The 18536-nt window shown below is 37.9% G+C and overlaps 1 protein-coding gene across 7 annotated transcripts in view; it reads right to left on the reverse strand.

Moving 5' to 3' along the window:
• SPICE1 (spindle and centriole associated protein 1) overlaps positions 1-18536 on the reverse strand; it is a 93574-nt gene that overhangs the window by 17454 nt on the left and 57584 nt on the right. For all 7 annotated transcript variants that reach the window (XM_055260176.2, XM_055260169.2, XM_055260172.2 and 4 more), the window contains exons 8-12: positions 9024-9163; positions 8687-8824; positions 8098-8363; positions 5633-5764; positions 626-773 (exon numbers count right to left, since the gene is read on the reverse strand). In XM_055260176.2, the coding sequence (XP_055116151.2) occupies positions 626-773; positions 5633-5764; positions 8098-8363; positions 8687-8824; positions 9024-9163 (824 nt within the window). The remainder of the gene's footprint in view (positions 1-625; positions 774-5632; positions 5765-8097; positions 8364-8686; positions 8825-9023; positions 9164-18536) is intronic.

Here is an 18536-nt window from a genome sequence, read left to right on the forward strand (position 1 = left end):
CCATCCTAAGAAAATGATTTTAAACACATAAAAAACACTTTTCTTACAGATACTCATCAAAGTCTTACTTAAAAGTAAAACACATGAAAAAACCGAAATGTCCAATTCAGCCTATAGCATATGATGGCACATGAGATGAAGGAAGAATTTCAAAACAACACTACCACACGTGAACAAAAGTTATGAATTTCTAAAACTCAGTATTTTTCTCTTTCCAAAACCATCTCTTCTGAATCTAGAGCACTGGGATTAAAAGTGCTAGCACTCTCATTGGTCTAGGTGCCCAGTTCTGCTACTTTCTACCTGTATGACTTTGCTAAGTTACCAACCCTCTCTCAGCCTCAGTTTCCTCTAAGGATAACACCAGTGGGGATAACAATAACATCTACCTCATCAGACTATTATGGCACGAATTGAAATTATGCATGTAAGACTTAACAAGTATCTGGCACAGAGCAAGCATCCAATATTACCTGGAAAAGTAGTGGCAATTATAGTAGTGACAATACTGTACATGCATAAATAGTCAATAAGTCTATATAAGTTTAGAGATTTAAGGTTTGGTTTGTTATCTAAGGCCATTAGGTAGTCTAATGACAGTCTGAGATAGTAAGACCACACTCACCTGGACTGTCCATAACTCTTCTACCTGTGGCTCCCCTTTCTGATGCCTGGATTTCTTGTCTGTTATTTATCACTGGACAGTTCTTAATAGCATGTGTGAGTGATATCAGTTGCTCATCTGTTGTGACCATGTACTGCTGAAGTCTTGCCTGGAGAGGAAAACATATGAAATAATCTTAGCATATCAAACATCAAACCACCACCTAGAAAGCAAACCACACAAAGGATATGTGTGTATAATATCATATCAATAAATATCAAAGGATATGTATGTATAATATCATCATTTTAAATACTTCAGGAATTTGAGACTTCAAATTAAAGCAATGCTATTTATAACTATAAATATTCTAATAGTTCCATGATAGGGAAATGGTTAAGTAAATCATGAAACAGTAATTAATAAATACCCTGCTATAACAATAAGAATTAACCTTTCTACAGGGCTTTCCATTTACAAAACCTCTTCATATAGATGTTTCAACGAACTCTTAAGCTACCCTCAAGAGACACAGATACATGAGGTGGAGGAAACAATGAATATTACCCAGGCATTTAAACTGATAAACGTGAACAGCACAAAATTCTGTATGTAATTAATATAAATATTAATTACAACTTGATTTTTACACATGTGTATGAGAGAGATAACACTATATTTTATATATGTATATAGATATTCTCATATTTGTCTGTGTGTGTATATAGATATATATTTTTAATATTACATAAGGTTTTTTTTTTATTTAAACGATCACCCACAAAATACCATACCCATAGATTTACTTTCTGGCACAGAGCTGAATATGTTAAGTGTTTAGAATTCCATTCTTACATGTAAAAGTCAAACAGACTGCCCAGAAGGTTAGATGAATTTGTTTTGTTCTTACTCTTTTCTACAAGGATGATATAAGTAGGTCATCTAAAAACACCAGGTTTGATCACTACCACATCATGCTCATCTAAGTTATGTATTGGTGTTACGCAAATGTTCTTAGAAGTAGAGAAGATTGCAGGTAGAAGGAAGAAAAGGAGAGTTCTGTAAATTGCTGACACTCTGTAATAATGACAAAGTAAGAAAGTCCAAGGATGGCACTAGTAACAAACTTCTATCTAAGCATATATATCTCTCTCATGTATGCTTAGAGAGATACAGACATTTGATAAAAGTCAGCTGCAGCCAGACATCAGAAATATTATTGATAGTACTGCTGAATGAAGCATAGTAAACATTTTTATACGACCAGCCCAAATTTTTTTCCCAAATTTCACACTCATATATCCAGTGGCCTACTCAACACCTCCATCTAGAACTCAAATAGACTTCTCAAACTTAAGATACATAAAGCCAAATTCCTCCTCAAGCCTTCTTTACCTCATAAATGGCAACTTCATCATTTTAATTATTCAGTCCAAAACTTTGGAATTACCCTTGACTCTTTTCCAATATCCTCTACTTCACTCCATATCCAATAAATTAGCAGACTGCACTGGTCAGCCTTCAAAATATATTCATAACTTGACTACTTTTCACACCGTCTCCCACTTGCACCCTAGACCAAGCTGCCATGTCTCACCTGAACTATTCCAATAACTCCTCATGTAATATTCTGCTTTTTGGCCACCTACTCTAGTCCCACACTGTTCTCAAACTGTTTGCTGAGGCACCTCAGGGCACTAAAGTGAACTTACAGGGGCACCAGGGGAAAATTTAAATCTTCAAGGGAAATAGTGGTGCTTGCCATCTATCGGACACTGGTGAACTATTAGCTCAGGACAGTTCACAGTTTCAATGTCAGATTGCATTACATTCCTCTTGAGGATGTCAAATCTTCTCATGGCTGGGTTTTCAGCAGTTGCTAGGTTAAAAAAACAAGTTCTGGAGGAAAATCAGTGTGGAACAGGAAATAGGAATGATTGTGCCCCATATGATTCCAAGCTTTGAGAAGTGGTACAGTACTCAAAAGGTGCATATACCCCATTAGTAAATAATTGTAGTTATTTAAGAGAAAGTATTACTTTTTCTCAAATAGCCCCTCAGTTGTTAGGACATAGTTGTCTGGCCTTAACAACTTAGTAAGTAGAACTGTTTTTGGCCTAGTAGAACTGTTTTGTTATAAGACACTGAGGGCACGTGACCCAAGAAAGGGAACCAATCTCTGATCCAGTTTCAACACAGCCCAGAGTGATCCTCTTAAACCCAAGACAAATCACATCTCTTCTCTTTAGTGGTTTCCCATCTCACTCAGCATAAAAGCCTGTATCTTTAACCAGCATGCAAGGCGCTATGTAATTGGGCTTACCTGATCTTGTCTCCTGCCTCTCTCTCTTCCTCATACTCTACTCTTGCCACACTGATCTCCTTGATGACTCTAAGCTCACCAGTCACACTCCCACCACAAGACCTTCGCACTTGCTTTTCCTCTGCCCAGACTGCTCTTCTCTCAGCTACCCACATGCTCACTCCTCGCCTCTTCCAGTCTTGGCTCAAATGTTACTTCCTCAGACAGGCATGGCCCATCTCATTTGTAACTGCATCCTACCCGATCCTATACATTTCCTATGCCTTTATGTGCTTTATTTTTCTTCGAAGTACATATCACCATCTAACTTACTATACTTCAACTTTTTGTTTTTAGGATTTACTTAGAATGTAAGCTCCATGAAGGTAAAGTTTTCTATATTTTGTTCACTATTCTATTTCCTGTACCTAGAACAGTACCAGGTCCACAGCGGGTATTCAATAAAGATTTGTTGAGTAAATTAGTACATTTAAAAACTGCATATCTTCCCAGGAGAATTAAAAACATACATTCTGCAAAAATATGTATACGAATGGTCATAGCAGCATTATTCATAACAGACAAAACATAAAAATGACCCAAATGTTCATTAACTAATGAAGGGATAAATAAAATATGGTACATCCATACAATGGAATATTATTGGGCAATACAAAGGAATTAAGTACTGATACATGCTAAACATAAATTAACCTTAAACATTATGCTAAGTGAAAGAAGAGCACATATTACATTATTCCATTTCTATGTAATATCTATATTAGGCAAATTCACAAACACAAAAAGTAGATTAGTGGCTGCCAGGAGCTGGCGAGAAGAGTGACTTCTAAAGGGCACAGAATGGCCTGGCGTGGTGGCTCACGCCTGTAATCCCAACACTTTGGGAGGCCAAGGCAGGCAGATCACAATGTCAGGAGATTGAGACCATCCTGGCTAACACGGTGAAACCCCGTCTCTGCTAAAAATACAAAAAATTAGCCGAGTGTGGTGGTGGGCGCCTGTAGTCCCAGCTACTCAGGAGGCTGAGACAGGAGAATGTCATGAACCTGGGAGGCAGAGCTTGCAGTGAGCTGAGATCACGCCACTGCACTCCAGTCTGGGAGACAGAGCGGGACTCCGTCTCAAAAAAAAAAAAGGGTACAGGATTTCTCTCTGGAGTGCAGAAAATGTTCTGGATTTAGATAATAGTGCTGGCATACAACTTCAAATATACTAAAAACACTGATTTGTACATTTTAAAAGTGTGGAGGACTTAATGGTATGTGAACTATATTATCAAATTTGTATGTGGTTTGGGTTTTTTGTTGTTTTTTTTTTTTAGAGACAGGGTCTCACTCTGTCACCTAGAGTGGAGTGTAATGGCAAAATCATAGCTCACTGCAGCCTCAAACTCCTAGGCTCAAGTGATCCTCCTGCCTCAGCCCCCCAAGCAGCTAGGACTATAGGCAAATGCCACCATGCCCAGCTAATATTTTTATTTTTTGTAGAGACAGGTCTCACTCTGTTACCCAGGCTGATCTCAAACTCCTGGCCTCAAGTGATCTTCCCACCTTGGCACCCAAAATGTTGTGATTAAAGGTGTGAGCCACTGCACCTGGCCCTATATTATCAATTTTAAAAAATTATACATCTACATCTAATGTCCATTAACACAAACATAATTTATCTTCTAACTATTACTTGTCTAGTCTCTTCTGGCTGATAAATAAAAGTAATAATAACCATCATATGAGAACAAAAAAGATGAATAAAATAGACTGTGTACACTCAAGAAGAACACAGTCTCAGTAACAAGTACACATATAAGTATAAAATAATTTGATAAATGCAGTAATACCAATATCCAGACAGTATCAGAAATGCACAAAGAAGCAAGGTGCAGTGGCTCATGCCTCTAATCCTAGCACTTTCGAGAGCCAAGGCAGGCGAATAGCTTGAGCCCCAGTGTTTGAGACCAGCCTGGGCAACATGGTGAAACCCCATCTCTACAAAACATAAAAAGTTAGCTGGGTATGGTGGTGCGCACCTGTAGTCCCAGTGACTTGGGAGGCTAAGGTGGGAGGATCACTTGAGCCCAGGAGGTCCAGGCTGCAATGAACTCATGCCATTGCACTCCAGCCTGGGTGACAGAGTGAGACACCATCTCAAAAAAAAAAAAAAAAAAAAAAGTTCACAAAGGAAGAATGCTCAATGCAGCATGGAAGCAATAGGTTTTCCAGAAGAGAACTGTGTAAGTCCTTTAAAAAAGAAAAGGAGCAATCAGTCAAGCAGCAAAGAGGACTTTATGTAACAAATATGAAGATACTGTGAACAACTGTAAATGGCATCTGATGTGACTGCAAAAGGACTCCTCAAAGGCTATCTTCTGCTGTTTTGAAATTAAAAGTGGCTATCATAACACTCATTTCACATTTTGGGTTAACTACTGTAACACTTGTAGTTATAATTTAAATGTAGACTCTGTCTTCCCACTAAATAGTAAGTCTCTTAAAGACAGGGAGACAGTCCATATACTACTTCCAAGCTTCTACTATAGTACTTATATGTAATAAATGTTTAATAATACCTACCACTGATGATAATAATGACTGATAAGTAATCACATCAACAAAGTTAAACCAAAAGCAACTCTAAGAGAATCCAGTACATGTTTAAAGATGTTTTATACCACTGAACACATAAAAATTGGGATCTCATCTGAGTACCTGTGTAGCAGCATTTTCTTCTCTAAGACGAAGAATTTCAGCTGTCAGAGCATCAATGAGCTCTCGATGATCACCTAATACTTGTTCCAGTTGTTGTCTTGTCTCTACCTCTTTACGTAGCTGGATCTCACTCTACAAAAAAATATCAAATAAACTTCCACCAATAGCATCACATGTTGAAAACTAAAAGTTTGCACTCAAAGCTGGCAAAGAAGATATTTACAAAGAAGCATATATTATGTGACAGTAATGACAAAGATTTTTATTAAAAGGTTTATTATATTAAAGAAAATGTGCTGCTTTATCCTCTTCCCTTCTTTAAATAGAATAAAATGAACCAAATGCTATATAAAATTAAGTAACTACATTTTTTCTAAAAAGAAAGTAGAGGGATATACATATACATATTATTTGAATATACACTGACCATCTCTAGAAAGATACACTGGTATCTGGAATAATAGTTAGCTATAAGTAAGCAAACGCGCTAGCTGGAAGTTAGTGATGAGAGTTAGTACAATCTGCTGTTATCTTTGAATTTCATTACATGTGACTATATCGCCAATTCAAAAATTTATGGTTAAAATATAATTTAAAATAAATGACTACAACTTTAAATGGTTTAACTTTGTAAAACAAGTGATTAGCTTAAAAGTATACACTTCTGGCCGGGCGCGGTGGCTCATGCCTGTAATCCCAGCACTTTGGGAGGCCGAGGCGGGCAGATAACGAGGTCAAGAGATCAAGACCATCCTGGCCAACATGGTGAATGAAACCCCGTCTCTACTAAAAATACAAAAATTAACTGGGCGTGGTGGCGTGCGCCTGTAGTCCCAGATACTCAGGAGGCTGAGGCAGGAGAATCTCTTGAACCCAGGAAGTGGAGGTTGCAGTGAGCCAAGATCACGCCACTGCACTCCAGTAACAGAGCGAGACTCTGTCTCCAAAAAAAAAAAAAAAAAAAAAGGTACATGCTTCTAAGCCTGCATTACTTTCCAAGAGCCAGAAGTATACTCCCAAAGATTCCTGAGTTAAGGGTGAAAGAATGTTAAGGTTTTAATAGGTCTGACAATACAATGAATCTTTCATTAAAAAGTTAATTTTAGGGTCAGGTGCAGAGGCTCACGCCTGTAATACCAACACCTTGGGAAGCCAAGGTGGGCATCGCTTTGAGCTCAGGATTTTGAGACCAGCCTGGGCAACATAGTGAGACTCTGTCTCTACAAAAAAATACAAAAATTAGCTGGGTGTGGTGGCGTGCACTGTGGTCCCAGCTACTTGGGAGGCTGAGGCTGGAAAACCACTTAAACCCGGGAGGTGGAGGTTGCAGTAAGCCGAGATCACGCCACTACTGCACCCCAGCCTGGCAACAGAGTGAGACCCTGTCTCAAAAAAAAAAAAAAAAAGCAATTCAATTTTAGGAAGACAGCTCTAGAGAAACTGAAACATCTGTATTAAGGTGGTAAATCTATCTTATGAAATAATAAAGTTTCCTTAAACATTTTTGTCATATTTGTATAACAGGCTTAAGTACATAACAGTTTAAATAGATTTTCAAAGATGCAACACATAGCTAACTAATTCTGTGGCATTCTGTGGATGATTATTTGAAATCAAATTAAACAAACAATTCTTTTTCTTTTTTTTTTTGAGACAGTGTCTCGCTCTGCCACCTAGGCTGGAGTGCAGTGGTGCGAACTCGGCTCACTGCAACCTCCGCCTCCTGGGTGAAAGTAATTCTCCTGCCTCAGCCTCCCCAGAAGCTGGGATTACAGGCGCCCGCCACCATGCCCAACTAATTTTTGTATTTTTTGTAGAGACAGGGTTTCACCATGTTGAGGCCAGGCTGGTCTTAAACTCCTGACCTTCCGCCTGCCTCAGCCTTCCAAAGGGCTGGGATTATAGGCATGAGCCACCGCGCCCAGCCAAACAAACAATTCTTGCTTATTTTATAAATTATTTTTACAACAATAAAACATGTCCCACTTAGACACTGAAGCCATATGTGAGTTACCAGACATACAGGGAACATGAAGAATTCTCCCACGTATCAAGTCTACCGATTATAGGCAATGCCACTCTCCAAACTGAACATGGGAGTAGGAAGCAGAGAATAGCAATAGAATGCAGACACAGTTAACAGTTCTATTTAATCTACAACTGTCAAACAGTAATATTTAATATTAGCACAAGATATAATTATATTAATGGCAGATTTACCCTACTAATTATAATTTGCTACAGCTCTTATTAAAATTGAAATCACTTATCTGAGCATGTATCAACCTACAGCAGAAAAGATTTAAAGGATAAGCCTTTACTGCAGATAATCTAAAACTGAGGTATTTTAAACAAAGCTATTCAAATTTGACTGTACTTTATTTGGAGGTTGCAATAAATGGAAAGGAAAAAAAACTCATGCATTTCTGCCCGAAGAGAAGACTCTAATAACCTAATGTTCTTACCTCTTTAAGGTACCGAACCAGGCGACAGAGGGAGCTCACCAGCGACAAAGTGAAGCCTGTAAGACCCTGACTGCTCTGCAGTCCCTTGACCTCGCGACCTGTCCACCGCTCATATTCTTCCATTTCGTGTTCCACTTCATGTATCATGTGTTTGAGGACATCCAGGTTGGAATTAGTCCTATTTGGTAAGTCTGCAGAGGTTGTGCTACCTGATAACATGTTTTTCTTCGGCTTGGAAAGAGCATGCAAATTCGGTTTTCTTTTCACTGATAATGAGAGAAGTCATTCTATTTTAAGACCAGGAAAAATTATGACTAGAAAACTACTAGAAAAACCTTTGACTACTGTTCACAATTTATAAAAGGCTTTTATAGACGATATCACCATTTCTCTCATAAAAATTACAGTTTAAACCAGATTTACACTAGCTATAATGAATGCACTAGAACCACTGTTCCAGAGTTGCATGTGGTAGGAGACATTTCCTAGCCACCATTCAACAGACTTTTAGTTGGAACCATGTGGATGAGATTGAGTTGTATCAAGTTACATGTTTAATAATTCATCTTTGTAAATTAAGGGACTGAACCTTTATTTAACAGCTGTTTTTGCTTCCTTGAGTTCAGCACGTGTCCCACAACACAGCTTGAGTCTAGAGTCTCAGTAGATTCTTCAGGCTGAAGCCTGGTTTGGAGTCTCTTGACAGCATTGGTAGCATTCAGAGCAGCTAAAAGGAAGAACATTTCTAAAAGTAACTCAAGTGAACAAACTTCTTAAGAAAGTATTTCAACTGACAGATCCATCAGTATTTTAGTCAATTAGGCTAAGGCAGTCAAAACTCAAATAACATTCCTTTAAAAATTACTGCATTCAAGAATGAACCTAACAAAGCAGGCAACTACAAATAATGCAAAAGGGAAACAAACCTCTTTGTTCCCCTGATGAAAGGGCAGATGATGGCGTTCCTGGAGGAGTTATTTGTGTCTGGGTTGCTATTTTCTGCTGAATATCAGTCCACAACTTACGAATTAACTCAGAATTCTCTTCCGTTAGTTGCTGGAGAAACCTATAAATTACAGGACAATAAGCTACATTAGAATTACAATATAAATATAATATAAATATAACTTAAATGATGGCAGGCATTTAATTTATATTTGTATAATCTATATTATAAATTAATTATAATTTATATTTATATAATTATAAATTTAATTTGTATATAATACGCATATAAATTTAATTATAATTTAATTATTAATTATATAATATATTTTATAATTATATATAATTAATAATTTAATTATATAAATTAAATTATATTTATATTATTTAATTTATATGTATATTAATTTATATAAAAAATAACTGTTCAAACAGTTACATGATTGATTTGAAGGAGCTTTTAGTAATTCATAGTCAAAGAAAAAACACTATTCACTTTAACTTACAAGACAGATAGCAAAAATGCCTATCACCTTAGTGTTAGAAAGAATCATTCCATCTGCCTCCCAGTTTCCCACCTACCTTGGTCCCTAACACAGGCATGTTTGCCCTTTCTGCAGTTTTGTAGTATGGCTCCATCCTCCTCTCTCTTTCTCTAAAGTAATTAAGCATATATGGCTCAGCCCCTTTTGGTTTCTCGGTCCTACAAAGGAGCCTGTCCACAGAGCAGCCAGTCTCTGCTCATCAATGAAGTAAATTGACCACAGTATATGCTGTCCCTGTGTGTCAGGGAGGGGCTAGATAGAGTGAGAAGAGGCGCTGCAGTTTAGGGGTTAGTAATTACAAGCACATTGGTTACAGAGCTAAGCGTTATGCTATAAACATTTTTATCACTGATAAGGTTGATACGTTAATTTTCAACTATCTGATTCATTTGTCTATTTCTCAAAGTGCTGAAGGTACAGCCTACCTTCTTCTGGAGGCTTAGTATAAAAGCAAGAACAAAGAGATAAATGGAGGGGAAAACTTTAAGCAAAAGGAACCAGGACTTGATGTTTTGAGAAGTTTTCAGCCTGTCCAAATTGCAAAAGATTAGTAAAGTCGCTGTTAGGAAAGTATACTCTGGAGAGAAGGGCAAGAGTATGGCTGAATGACCTCTTGCTAGTTCTGAAGAGATAAAGCATGTGATTCATGGATCCTCCCAATGATGTCAGAAGAAGCTAACAATAAAGATGGGATTTTCCAGGAAAGATCTGTCTATGGAGTAGATGACCATGATATACACAAGACACAAGATCTTTTGAGAATATTATACCAACAGAAATACTGCCAGCTTGAATAGAAAGACACAAAGGCAGGACGAAATGAAGGAAGGGTGCTAGACTCCAAAAATTCTACAGACTCCTTTTCTCAGTCTCTGGAACCATCAATCTACTCTCTATCTTCCTAAGTTCAATTGTTTTAATTTTTAGCTCCCACAAGTAAGTGAGAACATGTGGCCAGAGCTGCAGATCCATAGGCACAGAGGCCAAAGCCAGAGCCACGGGCACAGAGGGCAGAGCCATGGATCCAGAAGGGTAAAGACTCAAGTCACAGAGCATTAGTCCTAATAGTATTTGCCTGTACTATCAGGCTCTGGAAATTTTTTTTTAAATCTTCTATTAGACAATTCTTAAGTAAACATGAAAATATAAACTGAAATTTGTAGTAACAAAACACTACATATCAGAATGTATGGTACACATTTATAGTAGTGATCAGAGTAGAATTCAGAGCCCTAAACATGTTTATCAATTAAAAATAAAAGAATGAAAATGAATGTATTAAATTCTCAACTAGGATTACTAGAAAAACAAAGTAAACAAAAAAAAAAAAACGCACAAGGAAGGAAATAAAGATAAAAGCAAAAATTGATGAGGAAAACTAGACCTCTAACTAATAAATTAAAAATGTTAGTTCTTCGAAAAATTCATAAAATAGGCAAACTGCTAAATAACCTAATTTTAAGAAAGAGAACCAAAATAAATGATTGAGAGCAAGTAAGCACTGAAACAAAATTTTTTTAGAAGTATGGAGATTATTGGCACATCTCTATAGAAATACACTGATTAACCTAGATGAAATGGAAAATTTCCTAAGAAAACATAACTTATAAAAATTGGCTTGAGAAGAAACAGAAGCTTAAATAAACAAGCAAAGTTATTATGGCACTTCCCCACAAAAAAAAAAGCACCATGCACAAATAGTCTCAAAGGAGGAAAGCTATCAGCCTCAAAAAACAGTCTCAGTGCTATATAAATTGTTCCAGGACTTAAAAAATTAGAAAAATCTTCTAGATGGTTTTTATGAAATCAAGTATCGCATTGTTATCTCAATCTGATAAAGGCTGCAGACACAAAAAAACTACAGAGAATATCATTTATAAATTTTAACACAAGAATACTAAATAAAATATTAACAAACAACCTCCAATACTCCATTAATGAAAATAACACATTATGGCCAAATAGAATTTATTGCAGAAATGCAAGGATAGTGCAGTATTAGGAAACTCATAACATAATGTACCATATTGAGACATAAGCAGAAAACATATGATTATCTCTATAGATATTGAAAAAGTCTGATAAAATTAACACTTACTACTGATTAAAATAAAACAATCGAGAAAACAAGAATTGATTGGTATTTCCTTGGCATTGCTTAAAAAAAAAATGTATCTGGGTATGGTGTTTGCACACCTGTAGTCCCAGCTACTAGAGGCTGAGGGAGGCTGAGGTGAGAGGATCACCTGAGCTGTGATCACGCTACTACACTCTGGCCAGGGTGACACAGTGAGACCCTGTCTCAAAAAAGACTAAAAATAACAATGATTTTAAAAATATAAAGAAAGAAAAAAGACCTCAGTACTAAAGCCAGTACCTTACTTAAGAGGAAACAATAGAAGCATTTTCATACAATCAGAAACAAGGCAAGGATCCCCACTATCTCCATTATTATTGAACACTGTCCTACAACTAATGAAATATACAAAAGAAACCAATTAGAGGTGAAAGACTTAGATAACAAGGAAAACAATGTCTATTTGCAGATGAGATGACAGTCAACCTAGAAACCCCTAGAAAATCAGTGCTAAAACTAATTCAACCAAGATTCAATAAAGTAGCAGAATATCAAGGCAACACATGGAAATCAGTAGCTTTCATAAAAACAAAGAATAACTAGTTAGGAGGTATAATGGAAGACAAAATTCCATTTAAAAGAATAACAAATGTCCTGAATGGTATTGCCTAGGTTTTCTTCTAGGGTTTTTATGGTTTTAGGTCTAACATGTAAGTCTTTAATCCATCTTGAATTAATTTTTGTATAAGGTGTAAGGAAGGGATCCAGTTTCAGCTTTCTACATAAGGCTAGTCAGTTTTCCCAGCACCGTTTGTTAAATAGGGAATCCTTTCCCCATTGCTTGTTTTTGTCAGTTTTGTCAAAGATCAGATAGTTGTAGATAAGCAGCATTATTTCTGAGGGGTCTGTTCTGTTCCATTGGTCTATATCTCTGTTTTGGTACCAGTACCATGCAGTTTTAGTTACTGTAGCCTTGTAGTATAGTTTGAAGTCAGGTAGCGTGATGCCTCCAGCTTTGTTCTTTCGGCTTAGGATTGACTTGGCAATGCAGGCTCTTTTTTGGTTCCATATGAACTTTAGTTTTTTCCAATTCTGTGAAGAAAGTCATTGGCAGCTTGATGGGGATGGCATTGAATCTATAAATCACCTTGGGCAGTATGGCCATTTTCACGATATTGATTCTTCCTACCTATGAGCATGGAATGTTCTTCCATTTGTTTGTATCCTCTTTTATTTCACTGAGCAGTGGTTTGTAGTTCTCCTTGAAGAGGTCCTTTACATCCCTTGTAAGTTGGATTCCTAGGTATTTTATCCTCTTTGAAGCAATTGTGAATGGGAGTTCACTCATGATTTGACTGTTTGTCCGTTAATGGTGCACAAGAATGCTTACGATTTTTCCATTCAGGACATAGGCATGGGCAAGGACTTCATGTCTAAAACACCAAAAGCAATGGCAACAAAAGCCAAAATTGACAAATGGGATCTAATTAAACTAAAGAGCTTCTGCACAGCAAAAGAAACTACCATCAGAGTGAACAGGCAACCTACAGAATGGGAGAAAATTTTTGCAACCTACTCATCTGACAAAGGGCTAATATCCAGAATCTACAATGAACTCAAACAAATTTACAAAAACAACCCCATCAAAAAGTGGGTGAAGGATATGAACAGACACTTCTCAAAAGAAGACATTTATGCAGCCAAAAAAACACATGAAAATATGCTCATCATCACTGGCCATCAGAGAAATACAAATCAAAACCACAATGAGATACCATCTCACACCAGTTAGAATGGCCATCATTAAAAAGTCAGGAAACAACAGGTGCTGGAGAGGATGTGGAGAAATAGGAACACTTTTACATGTTGGTGGGACTGTAAACTAGTTCAACCATTGTGGAAGTCAGTGTGGAGATTCCTCAGGGGTCTAGAACTAGAAATACCATTTGACCCAGCCATCCCATTACTGGGTATATACCCAAAGGATTGTAAATCATGCTGCTATAAAGACACATGCACACGTATGTTTATTTTGGCACTATTCACAATAGCAAAGACTTGGAACCAACCTAAATGTCCAACAATGATAGACTGGATTAAGAAAATGTGGCACATATACACCATGGAATACTATGCATCTATAAAAAATGATGAGTTAAGGCCGGGCGCGGTGGCTCACGCTTGTAATCCCAGCACTTTGGGAGGCCGAGGCGGGCGGATCATGAGGTCAGGAGATCGAGACCACGGTGAAACCCTGTCTCTACTAAAAATACAAAAAATTAGCCGGGCGTGGTGGCGGGCGCCTGTAGTCCCAGCTACTGGGAGAGGCTGAGGCAGGAGAATGGCGTGAACCCGGGAGGCGGAGCTTGCAGTGAGCCGAGATCGCGCCACTGCACTCCAGCCTGGGTGAGAGAGCGAGACTCCGTCTCAAAAAAAAAAAAAAAATGATGAGTTCATGTCGTTTGTAGGGACATGGATGAAGCTGGAAACCATCATTCTCAGCAAACTATCACAAGGACAAAAAACCAAACACTGCATGTTCTCACTCATAGGAGGGAAGTGAACAATGAGAACACATGGACACAGGAAGGGGAACATCACACATCGGGAACTGTTGTGGGGTGGGGGGAGGGGGGAGGGATAGCATTAGGAGATATACCTAATGCTAAATGACGAGTTAATGGGTGCAGCACACCAACATGGCACATGTATACATATGTTACAAATCTGCACGTTGTGCACATGTACCCTAAAACTTAAAGTATAATAATAATAAAATTAATTTTTTAAAAAGCACAAGGAATATTTACCAAGGAAAAAAAAAAGAATAACAAAAGCCCCAAAATACTTAGGAATAAACTCGATAAGAAATAAGCAAAATCTATATGAGAGAAATGTTAAGACACTGCTGAAAAACAGAAAAGTAGGCTTTTTTTTCCTAGTTGTTTTCTTTTTTGATTATTATACTTTAAGTTCTGGGGTATACGTGCAGAATGTGCAGTTTTGTTACATAAGTATACACGTCCCATAGTGGTTTGCTGCACCCATCAACCTGTCACCTACATTAGGTATTTCTCCTAACGCTATCCCTCCCCTAGCCCCCCCACCCTCCAACAGGCCCCAGTGTGTGATGTTCTCCTCCCTGTGTCCATGTGTTCTCATTGTTCAACTCCCACTTATGAGTGAGAACACACAGTGTTTGGTTTTCTGTTCTTATGTTAGTTTGCTGAGAATGATGGTTTCCAGCTTCATCCATGTCCCTGCAAAGGACATGAACTCATGTTTTTTATGGCTGCATAGTATTCCATGGTATATATGTGCCACATTTTCTTTATCCAGTCTATTGTTGATGGACATATAGGTTGGTTCCAAGTCTTTGTTATTGTGAATAGTGATGCAATAAACATGTGTGCATGTATCTGTATAGAATGATTTATAATCCTTTGGGTATATACCCAGTAATGGGATTGCTGGGTCAAATGGTATTTCTAGTTCTAGATGGTTGAGGAATCGCCACACTGTCTTCCACAATAGTTGAACTAATTTACACTCCCACCAACAGTGTACAAGCGTTCCTGTTTCTCCACATCCTTTCCAGCATCTGTTCTTTCCTGACTTTTTAATGATCGCCATTCTAACTGGCGTGAGATGGTATCTCATTGTGGTTTTGATTTGCATTTTTCTGATGACCAGTGATGATGAGCTTTTTTTCATGTTTGTTGGCTGCATAAATGTCTTCTTTTGAGAAGTGTCTGTTCATATTCTCCACCCACTTTTTAATGGGGTTGTTTTTTTCTTATAAATTTGTTTAAGTTCTTTGTAGATTCTGGATACTAGCCCTTTGTCAGATCAATAGATTGCAAAAATTTTCTCCCATTCTGTAGGTTACCTGTTCACTATGATCATAGTTTCTTTTGCTGTGCAGAAGCTCTTTAGTTTAATTAGATCCTCTTTGTCAATTTTGGCTTTTGTTGCCATTGCTTTTGCTGTTTTAGACCTGAAGACTTTGCACATGCCTATGTCCTGAATGGTACTGCCTAGGTTTTCTTCTAGGATTTTTATGGTTTTAGGCCTTACGTTTAACTCTTTAATCCATCTTGAGTTAATTTTTGTATAAGGTGTAAGGAAGGAGTCCAGTTTCAGTTTTCTGCATATGGCTAGCCAGTTTTCCCAACATCATTTATTAAATAGGGAATCCTTTCCCTATTGTTTGTCTCGGATTTGTCAAAGGTCAGATGGTTGGAGATGTGTGGTGTATTTCTGAGGGCTCTGTTCTGTTCCATTGGTCTATATATCTGTTTTGGTACCAGTACCATGCTGTTTTGGTTACTGTAGTCTTGTAGTATAGTTTGAAGTCAGGTAGCATGATACCTCCAGCTTTGTTCTTTTTGCTTAGGATTGTCTTGGCTATGCAGGCTCTTTTTTGGCTCTATATGAAGTTTAAAGTAGTTTTTCTAATTCTGTGAAGAAAGTCAATAGTAGCTTGATGGGGATGGCATTGAATCCATAAATTACTTTGGGCAGTATGGCCATTTTCATGATATTGAGTCTTCCTATCCATGAGCATGGAATGTTTTTCCATTTGTTTGTGTCCTCTCTTATTTCCTTGAGCAGTGGTTTGTAGTTCTCCTTGAAGAGGTCCTTTACATCCCTTGTAAGTTGTATTCCTAGGTATTTTATTCTCTTAGTAGCAATTGTGAATGGGAGTTCACTCATGATTTGGCTCTCTGTTTGTCTGTTATTGGTATATAGGAATGCTTGTGATTTTTGCACATTGATTTTGTATCCTGAGACTTTGCTGAAGTTGCTTATCAGCTTAAGGAGATTTGGGGTTGAGACAATGGAGTTTTCTAAATATACAATCACGTCATCTGCAAACAGAGACATTTTGACTTCCTCTTTTCCTATTTGAATGCCCTTTATTTCTGTCTCTTGCCTGATTGTCATGGCCAGAACTTCCAACACTATGTTGAATAGGAGTAGTGAGAGATGGCATCCTTGCCTTTTGCCTTGCCCATCCAGTATTCTATTGGCTGTGGGTTTGTCACAAATAGCTCTTATTATTTTTAGATATGTTCCACTGATACCTAGTTTATTAAGTTTTTAGCATGAAGAGGTGTTGAATTTTGTCAAAGGCCTTTTCTGCATCTATTGAGATAATCATGTGGTTTTTGTCTTTGGTTCTGTTTATGTGATGGATTACATTTATTGATTTGCATATGCTGAACCAGCCTTGCATCCCAGGGATGAAGCCAAGTTGATTGTGGTGGATAAGCTTTCTGATGTGCTGCTGGATTCCATTTGCCAGTATTTTATTGAGGATTTTTGCATCGATGTTCACCAGGGACATTGGCCTGAAATTTTCTTTTTCTGTTGTGTCTCTGCCAGGCTTTGCTATCAGGATGATGCTGGCCTCATAAAATGATTTAGGGAGGATTCCCTCTTTTTCTATTGACTGGAGTGGTTTCAGAAGTAGTGGTACCAGCTTCTCTTTGTACCTCTGGTAGAATTTGGCTGTGAATCCACCTGGTCCTGGACTTTTTTTGGTTGGTAGGCTATTAATTACTGCCTCAATTTCAGAACTTGTTATTGGTCTATTCAGGGATTCGACTTCTTCCTGGTTTAGACTTGGGAGGGTGTATGTGTCCAGGAATTTATCCATTTCTTCTAGATTTTCTAGTTTATTTGCATAGAGGTGTTTATAGTATTCTCTGATGGTAGTTTGTATTTCTGTGGGATCAGTGGTGATATCCCCTTTATCATTTTGTATTGTGTCTATTTGATTCTTCTCTCTTTTCTATTAGTCTGGCTACTGGTCTATTTTGTTGATCTTTTCAAAAAACCAGCTCCTGGATTTATTGATTTTTTTGAAGGGTTTTTCGTGTCTCTATCTCCTTCAGTTCTGCTCTGATCTTAGTTATTTCTTGTCTTCTGCTAACTTTTGAATTTGTTTGCTCTTGCTTCTCTAGTTCTTTTAATTGTGATGTTAGGGTGTCAATTTTAGATCTTTCCTGCTTTCTCTTGTGGGCATTTAGTGCTATAAATTTCCCTCTACATACTGCTTTAAATGTGTCCCAGAGATTCTGGTATGTTGTGTCTCTGTTCTCACTGGTTTCAAGGAACATCTTTATTTCTGCCTTCATTTAGTTATGTACCCAGTAGTCATTCAGGAGCAGGTTGTTCAGTTTCCATGTAGTTGTGCAGTTTTGAGTGAGTTTCTTAATTCTGATTTCTATTTGATTGCACTGTGGTCAGAGAGACTGTTTATTATGATTTCCATTCTTTTGCATTTTCTGAGGAGTGTTTTACTTCCAATTATGTGGTCAATTTTAGAATAGGTGTGATAAAATACTGAGAAGAATGTATATTCTGTTGATTTGGGGTGGAGAGTTCTGTAGATGTCTATTAAGTCTGCTTGGTCCAGAGCTCAGTTCAAGTCCTGAATATCCTTTTTAGTTTCCTGTCTCATTGATCTGTCTAATATTGACCATAAGTGTTAAAGTCTCCCCTACCCAAGGGAAGCCAGGAGCGACTGAGCCTGAGGAACCTTGCAGTCCGGCCCAGATACTGTGCTTTTCCCACGGTCTTCGCAACCCACAGACCAAGAGATTCCCTCCAGTGCCTACCCCAGCAGGGTCCCGGGTTTCAAGCACAAAACTAGGGGGCCATTTGGGCAGAAACCGAACTAGCTACAGGGGTTTTGTTTTTCCATACCCCAGTGGCGCCTAGAATGCCAGCGAGACAGAACTGTTCACTCCCCTGGAAAGGGGGCTAAAGCCAGGGAGCCAAGTGGTCTGGCTCAGCGAATCCCACCCCCATGGAGCCCAGCAAACTAAGATCCACTGGCTTGAAATTCTCACTGCCAGCACAGC

The sequence above is a fragment of the Symphalangus syndactylus genome, chromosome 21 (assembly GCF_028878055.3).
Source record: "Symphalangus syndactylus isolate Jambi chromosome 21, NHGRI_mSymSyn1-v2.1_pri, whole genome shotgun sequence".
NCBI lineage: Eukaryota > Metazoa > Chordata > Mammalia > Primates > Hylobatidae > Symphalangus > Symphalangus syndactylus.